This window comes from Danio aesculapii, chromosome 20 (genome assembly GCF_903798145.1).
Source record: "Danio aesculapii chromosome 20, fDanAes4.1, whole genome shotgun sequence".
Taxonomy (NCBI): domain Eukaryota; kingdom Metazoa; phylum Chordata; class Actinopteri; order Cypriniformes; family Danionidae; genus Danio; species Danio aesculapii.
The window spans coordinates 54,574,787-54,585,032 of NC_079454.1; the positions used below are offsets into that span (position 1 = coordinate 54,574,787).

The window sequence follows — 10,246 nt, forward strand, 5'->3', positions numbered from 1 at the left end:
TTGGGTACGTTTTGTTGTACGTTTCAGTTGACGAATCCACTAGAGGGCGCTGTCTACATTTTTATGAATATAATATATATTACTTTGGGTACGTTTTGTTGTACGTTTCAGTTGACGAATCCACTAGAGGGCGCTGTCTACATTTTTATGAATATAATACGTATTACTTTGGGTACGTTTTGTTGTACGTTTCAGTTGACGAATCCACTAGAGGGCGCTGTCTACATTTTTATGAATATAATATGTATTACTTTGGGTACGTTTTGTTGTATGCTTCAGTTGACGAATCCACTAGAGGGCGCTGTCTACATTTTTATGAATATAATACGTATTACTTTGGGTACGTTTTGTTGTACGTTTCAGTTGACGAATCCACTAGAGGGCGCTGTCTACATTTTTATGAATATAATATATATTACTTTGGGTACGTTTTGTTGTACGTTTCAGTTGACGAATCCACTAGAGGGCGCTGTCTACATTTTTATGAATATAATATATATTACTTTGGGTACGTTTTGTTGTACGTTTCAGTTGACGAATCCACTAGAGGGCGCTGTCTACATTTTTATGAATATAATATATATTACTTTGGGTACGTTTTGTTGTACGTTTCAGTTGACGAATCCACTAGAGGGCGCTGTCTACATTTTTATGAATATAATATATATTACTTTGGGTATGTTTTGTTGTACGTTTCAGTTGACGAATCCACTAGAGGGCGCTGTCTACATTTTTATGAATATAATACGTATTACTTTGGGTACGTTTTGTTGTACGTTTCAGTTGACGAATCCACTAGAGGGCGCTGTCTACATTTTATGAATATAATATGTATTACTTTGGGTACGTTTTGTTGTATGCTTCAGTTGACGAATCCACTAGAGGGCGCTGTCTACATTTTTATGAATATAATACGTATTGCTTTGGGTACGTTTTGTTGTACGTTTCAGTTGACGAATCCACTAGAGGGCGCTGTCTACATTTTTATGAATATAATATATATTACTTTGGGTACGTTTTGTTGTACGTTTCAGTTGACGAATCCACTAGAGGGCGCTGTCTACATTTTTATGAATATAATATATATTACTTTGGGTACGTTTTGTTATACGTTTCAGTTGACGAATCCACTAGAGGGCGCTGTCTACATTTTTATGAATATAATATGTATTACTTTGGGTACGTTTTGTTGTATGCTTCAGTTGACGAATCCACTAGAGGGCGCTGTCTACATTTTTATGAATATAATATGTATTACTTTGGGTACGTTTTGTTGTACGTTTCAGTTGACGAATCCACTAGAGGGCGCTGTCTACATTTTTATGAATATAATATATATTACTTTGGGTACGTTTTGTTGTACGTTTCAGTTGACGAATCCACTAGAGGGCGCTGTCTACATTTTTATGAATATAATATATATTACTTTGGGTACGTTTTGTTGTACGTTTCAGATGACGAATCCACTAGAGGGCGCTGTCTACATTTTTATGAATATAATATATATTACTTTGGGTACGTTTTGTTGTACGTTTCAGTTGACGAATCCACTAGAGGGCGCTGTCTACATTTTTATGAATATAATACGTATTACTTTGGGTACGTTTTGTTGTACGTTTCAGTTGACGAATCCACTAGAGGGCGCTGTCTACATTTTTATGAATATAATATGTATTACTTTGGGTACGTTTTGTTGTATGCTTCAGTTGACGAATCCACTAGAGGGCGCTGTCTACATTTTTATGAATATAATACGTATTACTTTGGGTACGTTTTGTTGTACGTTTCAGTTGACGAATCCACTAGAGGGCGCTGTCTACATTTTTATGAATATAATATATATTACTTTGGGTACGTTTTGTTGTACGTTTCAGTTGACGAATCCACTAGAGGGCGCTGTCTACATTTTTATGAATATAATATATATTACTTTGGGTACGTTCACGGGTTAAAAAAGTAAGCTCGGCCAGAAATAAACACATGTGTTTCCTCATGTTATTCTCCACCGGTATGACTTTGACTTCCACTAAAAACAAAAGGCTTGTTTATTTTTATGCTCTTTTACATACAATTATGCAGCAGAAACTAGTGCTTTAAAGCTGAAAACCACACAAGGGCTTTATCTAAAGTTTCTTAAATTCATTCATTCATTTTCTTTTCAGCTTAGTCCCTTTATTAATCCGGGGTCGGCACAGCGGAATGAACCGCCAACTTATACAGCACATGTTTTACACAGCGGATGCCCTTCCAGCTGCAACCCATCACTGGGAGTTTCTTAAATTTATAAACATATTTTCATTCCAGGGTATATGCAGGAATCCTAAAGCAAATTTCAACACCTTTTTACGACTTTTTAAAGACCTTCTCAGAATATTTTGAAACCTCATCGCCACTTCAAGTTCTAATCAGTATCAAACCTTTAACTTAATAAACAGCTGCTAATATTACACGGTTGTTTTCAGCAACAGGTTTCAGTCGTTGTTTAAACTCGTCTTTCTCCAACCAGGAATACTCAAACTTACGTTTTCCCATTTTGCTGTCTGTTTCGCTACATGTGGAGAGCGCCACATCACCTTTCCCGCATTCGGCGCAAATTACGTGACATCACCGGGATGGAGGAGCTTGGCCAGACGTGCCCCGACCCGAACCAATCGCGTGGATCAAGTCCAAGAACATTATTAATATTAGAAGGAAAATAAACTTATTCATGATTTTTTTTGGAGTCAAACATTTGAACAAAATGTAAGACCTCGTAAAAACCCTATTAAGACTTTTTAATACCTTTTAAGGGCCTTATTTTTCTCTTAACGAATTTATCAACTTTTAATACTCTTGAAGACCCCGTGGACACCCTGTATTTATTTTTTTTTATCTTGTACTCACATTGATACGTCTAACATATAAAAACGTTAGATACATTTGTCATGATACCATTAATTCCTGTCACGATACTATACCAGCTGAAGTATCGTGATATCAAGTAGTGTAACTCATAACTCAAATCTCTGAAATAAAGTTGTCAGATATACTAGGGGTGGGCGATATGACCTAAAATTAATATGACGGTATTTTTCATCTTTTGAACGGTGACGGCATAATATCACGGTATTACTTTCAATAGCAAAATAATATACATCTCAAGGAAGAACGGACAAAAGAAAGTCTCACTTCTATCACTCTTTAAAAGTTTTGGTTTGGGTCATTGTAAATGCTCAGTCTCGTTATGAGCTGATCTTCATTTCTCTGTGTTGGTGGAATAAAGCAGGCGAGTCAGCCGCACCAATTTATGAGCAGACAGAGCAGGATTCTCGCGATGACCACCAGCGCAATTCCGCTCTTTGTTATGAGCCGTAGTTTCAGTGTAAACTTAGTAAAGGTGAGTTTCTTTGGCGATGATGTGTACAGTGTTAGATTTTATATTTAGCGGACATTTCCGCTGAACACGCGGTGAATGCAACGCATCGAGATTCGGGCACCTTCTCCGAAAACACTCGATAGATCTCAGCTGGCGGATCAACATTTACCTCATGTCATGATCGCTGCCATCTGCGCCATTATTATTATTATTATAACTTTAGGTGAGGTTTGCAAACCTGTGCACTTTTCACTCTTCAGCCGTTTGCATTTCCTGCAGTAACAAAAGCTCCCTGTTATCTGACAGCTAATATGAACCAATACAGCAGCAGGGTAGAGCAATTCAGCAAGTTTTTAGAGAAAATCAAATCAGATTGCACTACAACCATTATATTCAGACACACAAATGCTCCCAAGTATATTATGAGGGCGCATAGATTACATTTCGGGCGCTCATGCGACCAAAATGGTCATAATTTCGAGCCCTGTAGTATAAGGACATGTATTCAGACCACAACTGTACGTTTGAAGAAAATTGAATGCCTTATTATTTAGAATTAGCTATTATTGATGTAAATGCAGCCGTTCAAGGCGCATAATTGATTTATTACGGTATTGACGGTATTAGAAAATCCATGTCGTGGCGCAATGTCACACCGGTGATGACTATGACACCGGTGTACCGCCCACCCCTAAGATATACTATATTTTATATGTTATAATAGGCCTACTTGGATTAATAATTCCTTTATTATTGAAAACGTATTTTGGACATCACTTCTCCTAAAATGCATTAGTTGTTTGTTTATTTTGTAGATAACTGAACAACAACTATACATTAAAATTCAACGCATCAATGTTTGTTTCAATGTTTCCTGTTTTTCCTCTACTGCTTTTTCCACCTTAAACTACTTCCCCTTTTCACTAACGTAACTCAAGGTCCTGTGGGCGGGGCTTAATTACATTCACCAATAATCTCACTGAAACCTTTTCACCATCCAATCAGATCACAGTATTTGCTGTCTCTCATATAAGTTGCATCTTCCACAGATGTTAGTCCTGTTTTCAATCTGTCGCTGTGGTGATGCACAGGCGTTTGTAGCTCCGCCCTCTTTTAAGTCTCATTTGCATTTAAAGCGACAGTCACCAAAATGCCACAATTATCATGAAAGACTACACGGGTCAGTTTCAGAGAGTAAGAGAACATTATCTGCATGCTCTTTACAGCTCAGACTTCACTACACACTCTAGAGACATTAGAGACTCATTTGTAAAAAGGGACAGAGTAGATGCTCTTTAACAGACCAGGAAGTGCTGGATTTGTTCTCTTCTGCTTCTCACTGACTGGAAACGCTGCTTTATATTTAAATGTTTAATGCAATATTCCAGTTTGTGTATGAATTTAATTGACATCTTCATATGAAACCCAGCATAAATCACATGTTCAGCGTCTCACCTGTAAAAGCGGGCAGCTTCTGGAGCTCTCGGTTGTTGCTGAGGCTGAATCTGGAGGAGTTCGGACGCTTTTCTTTCTTCACCGGAGTCTGAGATCCAGACTGTTTGCCCTTCAGCAGCTGTGTGGCCGGCGGGACGCTGTTCCCACCCTTCTTATTCGAACCCTGCTGACAAAAAACAAAGGACATTTTACACTTTAACAACACTTCTCTAAAACTGCAGAAAACATTAGTAAAAGAGAAATGCAGAAAACATGTCATGCATTTAATCAAAAGTTTCTAGAAAAGCCTTTTTTAAAATTTGTCAGTGAGTGTTTCCATTTGTCTAAAATCTGAATATTTACCTTGTGTATGTTCTGTTGTACTTTTTAAGATGCCAAATGCACTAGAGGGCGCTGTCTGCATTTTTTTGAACATAAAATATATTACTTAGGGTATATATTGTTGTATGTTTCAGATGACAAATCCACTAGAGGGCGCTGTCTGATTTTTCTGACTTTGAAATATGTCACTTAGGGTATTTTTATTTGTTACATATAACAAATCCACTAGAGGGCGCTGTCTACATGTTTGCGAAATAAAAATATATTACTTATGGTATGTTTTGCTTTAGGTTTCAGGTGACAAATCCACTAGAGGGTGCTGTCTGCATTTTTGTGAATATAAAAAAGGTTATTTAGGGTTAAATTTGTCGTATGCTTCAGTTAACAAATCCACAAGAGGTGTTTATTTTTTTGTGAATCTAAAATACATTACTTTAGGTCCGTTTTGTTGTACATTTGAGGTGACCAATCCACAAGAGGGTACTGTCTACATTTTTGTAAATCTAAAAGAAAGCCCCAGAAAAGCCTTTTTTCAGTGATTTTTATTATTATTTCTTTTTAGTAACAATTTTCATTTTATTTACAGTCAACAATGTACATATTGCATGTGTATATATATATATATGAAACACAATATATATAGAGAGAGAGAAAGAGGGAGAAGCCGGTGTCATTTCTAGTCACAAAAAAGTCTGACTGTGGTATAAAGTCTCGTTTTTACACATTTCTTTTTTTTACATTAATATTATCTTTATTAATCTGAAATACGTTACCTTGTGTATGTTTTGTTGTATATTTTAAGATGCCAAATGCACTAGAGGGCGCAGTCTGCATTTTTTGGAATATAAAATATAGGGTTATAAAAATTAGGGTATGTATTGTTTCCAATGACAAATCCACTAGAGGGCGCTGTCTCATTTTTTCAACTCTGAAATATGTCACTTAGGGTATTTTTTATGTTACATATAACAAATGCACTAGAGGGCGCTGCGAAATTAAAATGTTACTTATGGTATGTTTTGTTTTAGATTTCTGGTGACAAATCCAACAGAGGGCGCTGTCTGATTTTTCTGACTTTGAAATATGTCACTTAGGGTATTTTTATTTGTTACATATAACAAATCCACTAGAGGGCGCTGTCTACATGTTTGCGAAATAAAAATATATTACTTATGGTATGTTTTGCTTTAGGTTTCAAGTGACAAATCCACTAGAGGGCACTGTCTGCATTTTTTGTGAATATAAAATATATTACTTCGGGTATGTATTGTTGCATGTTTCCGATGACAAATCCACTAGAGGGCGCTGTCTAATTTTTTCAACTCTGAAATATGTTACTTAGAGTATTTGTTACATATAACAAATCCACTAGAGGGTGCTGCGAAATTAAAATATGTTACTTATGGTATGTTTTGTTTTAGGTTTCTGGTGACAAATCCACTAGAGGACGCTGTCTACATTTTCGATAATTTAAAAGATTTTACTTAGGGTATGTTTTGTTGTGTTTCATTTAACAAATCCATTAGAGGGCGCTGTCTACAGTTTTGCAAATTTTAAATATATTACTTTGGGTAAATTTTTTTTTTCAGATGACAAATCCACTAGAGGGCGCTGTCTAATTGTTATAACTGAAATATGTCACTCAGGGTATTTTTCTACATTTTTGTGAATCTAAAATACGTTACTTTGGGTATGTTTTGTTGTAACAAAACATAACTTGAGGGCGCTGTCCACAAAAGAGAGCTCCAGAAAAGCCTCTTTTTTTGTCAGTGATTTTTTTATTTCTTTTCAGTAACAATTTACATTTCTTTCTTTTTATATAGAGTTAAAATGGTCAGCAATGTACACAATGAACATAAATCATTTATTAATATTTATTTGGAGATGCCTGTGTCATTTCCAGTCAAAGAAAAACTGATTGTGGTTTAATATGTTTTTTAAATATTTATATTTTTTACAATATTATTATTTTATATTATTTGTTTGTTTCCTGTTAATGTCTTAAAATAAAGTTTCATATTTCTTTACACATTTTCTGCATTTAAAAAAAGACTAAATGATTTAATTAAATTCTCAGGGACATTTTAAACATATTTAAGCTATTTTCAATGAAGCTGTATTTAGGTTTTAAATATAAAACATTTGTATGCTTTTGGAAATGTTTCAAATGGGTAAACATGAAATGTTTTAAAACTTTTTAGCTTTTTATGTCATTTTTGTATTTAGTAACAATGTACTATATATCTGCAGTTAGATTTTTAGTTTTCAAACATTTCTTCTTTTTGTACAAGTCATGTAAAGTCATGCTGCAATGGAAACAGAATGAATATTGTGTCTGACTCCATCATGAGCTTGGAGGACTGCATCCATACATCTCTGACATGACTCAAATCACTGATTAATAAAGTCATCTGGAATGGTGAAGAAAGCCTTCTTGCAGGACTACCAGAGTTCATCAAGACTCTGTGTGTTCATCTTCAATGCCTCCTCTTTCATCTTACCCCAGACGTGCTCAATAATGTTCATGTCTGGTGACTGGGCTGGCCAATCCTGGAGCACCTTCTTTGCTTACAGGAGCTTTGATGTGGAGGCTGAAGTATGAGAAGGAGCGCTATCCTATTTTTTTATACCTTTTTTGTTGCATTTTAATAAGTTTTTACATTTTTTAAATACATTTTTATGCCTCTTATAAGATATCGTATGTTAAAAACTTACAATTTCAGCATTTTAGAATAAAATAATACCCTTAAAAGTATTAATGATACACATATATCTTATATATCAATTTATAAAATAAATCATAAATTATTATTTTGCTTTATGTTCTTTCCGGTAATCAGAGAATACCGTTGTACATTTATAAACAAATAGCTTTGCAACAAAAAGGGGGAATGTTAACTAGAAAGTAGATTATTATTATTATTGTGATTATGGGGGACATGATGGCTCAGTGGTTACCACTGTGGTCTCACAGCAAGAAGGTTGCTGGTTCGAGTCCCCGCTGAGTCAGTTGGTGTTTCTGTGTGGAGTTTGCATGTTCTCCCCGTGTTAGCGTGGGTTTCCTCCGGGTGCTCCGGTTTCCCCCACAGTCCAAACACATGCGCTATAGGGGAACTGATCAACTAAATTGGCCGTAGTGTATGAGTGTGTGTGTGTGAATGAGTGTGTATGGGTGCTTCCCAGTACTGGGTTGCATCTGGAAGGGCATCCGCTGTGTAAAACATGAGCTGGATAAGTTGGCGATTCATTCTGCTGTGGCAACCCCTGATGAATAAAGTGACTAAGCCGAGGGAGAAGAAACAAATGACTTATTATTATTATTATTATTATTATTATTGTGGATGAAAGATTGTGAATGTAAATTAATTGTATTTTTAAAGTATTAATGCCTTTCTGATACTGTAAAAATCATAAAAATTGTATATATTAAATTAAAAAACTAGATTTGAGCTGTAAATATTAAGCTAGGCCCACACAGAATCTGCACGTGCAGAAATCCTCAGATTTTGAGCCCATCATTGAGTCTATGTATTCACTTGTATAAATGTGTGTACACTTATATTTATTCAGTTTTTTAATTAATTTCAGTAATATTATTGTGATATAATAACAGTACTATAAAAATGCTCATATGATTTATTTACAATACAGTTTGTAAAGTAATATTTTCTGTCTTTCGGTAGAGATATTAAATGAGAGACTTGATTTGTTTACTAAATAAGTGGATCTAATTGGATTTGCATTGTAAACATTAAATAAAAGTTAAAAATGTATTATTTTTATTTCATATATAATTATTTTGTTATGATATTCCTAAAATCATTCAGCAGAAATCCACAGATTTTTATACAGATAATTCTCTGCAGAAATAGCAAAAAAAAATGTCTGCAGATACTGTCTGGCCCAAGCTATAAATAATCATTCCAATAATCACACAGTATTAATGACAGCAGACTGAGTACAGATGAACAGTGTTTATCTGGGTTGAATGCATGAATAAAGAATTTAAAAATCTACATATAAACGAAAGCGTAAATCATCTACCTTTCAAAAATGTGCTAAAATCATGAATGAATCCCAGCAGTGCGTGCATAATGACGCATTTCTGCAGGCAACCTTTAATCTGTGGCCAAATTTTAACTCAGCTTATCTAACCAAACAAAGCAGAATCATGAAAACCATGAAACAATAATCTGCTCTAAAACAAAACTCAAATAAAAGCAGTGTCTCTACTTCACCAAGACTCAACATACATCTAAATATACACAGTAATCTAATCAGTTTCATTACAATTTATAAGAAATATAGATCAACAGTATATATTTATTATTATAAAAAAAGTACCTCATGTTCTGAATTCTCTTGTCCTGCAGTTTTACCCACTTTCGCAGATTTCGGAGAATCCTAAAAATAAAAATAAAGACAATAAAATCCTCATTTGCTTCTAGGATAAAGTGAAATAAGTGATTTTATAATCATGTCTAGACTGACAGCTATCATTAGCAATGTGGTTTAACAATAAAAACACAATCACTAAATAATAAAAATACATTCAGTGTATATACTTTGATGAACATGTTGTATATTTAAGCTTATATTTTGATAAGAACAATACTGATATTTACACTAGAAAACACTAATAGCTGCTAACATGCTAAAGTTAGCTTCGCTACAAAAAACTGCACCTGCACAAAGCAAACTCCTCATAAATACACACATAGCGTTCGTTTAAAGACATAAAAAGGGTTGTGTTTATCTCTTGGATCTGTGAATGTGATAAAGTTTACAACTGTCTGCTGTTAAAGCCGGTTTCTGAGGTGAGGCTGGAGTTAGCATGCATGCTAATGCTAAAGCTGAGGGGCTGAAACTCCTCCGGCTGATGAAAACACGCTCATTTCTCCGGTTTCTAATGTCTGTTTTCTGCTGTTAAACACACTGGAAGTCTTTTCTCACCTTGTCCTTTTTGGTTTTATTCGGCATGGCTCATCCGTGTGTGTGTGGAGCCGCTGTCAGTCAGCGAGCCGTCAGTCAGTGTGTGTATGTGTGTGTGTGTGTGTTTAATCTCCTCACTTCTACTCATCATTCAATATAATAACTGATATATTGAAGCTTTCC

The 10,246-nt window shown here is 35.0% G+C and overlaps 1 protein-coding gene across 2 annotated transcripts in view; it reads right to left on the minus strand.

Moving 5' to 3' along the window:
* Positions 1 to 10,190, minus strand: part of ppp2r5cb (protein phosphatase 2, regulatory subunit B', gamma b) — a 67,234-nt gene extending 57,044 nt beyond the window's left edge. The window contains exons 1-3 of one of the 2 annotated variants that reach the window (XM_056445518.1): positions 10,085 to 10,190; positions 9,476 to 9,535; positions 4,811 to 4,973 (exon numbers count right to left, since the gene is read on the minus strand). In XM_056445518.1, coding sequence (XP_056301493.1) covers positions 4,811 to 4,973; positions 9,476 to 9,535; positions 10,085 to 10,111 — 250 coding nt within the window. In that variant the 5' untranslated portion in view covers positions 10,112 to 10,190. Of the gene's footprint in view, positions 1 to 4,810; positions 4,977 to 9,475; positions 9,536 to 10,084 lie in introns of both variants that reach the window. The other variant, XM_056445517.1, reaches the window with a different exon arrangement.
* Between the last annotated feature and the right edge of the window lie 56 nt (positions 10,191 to 10,246).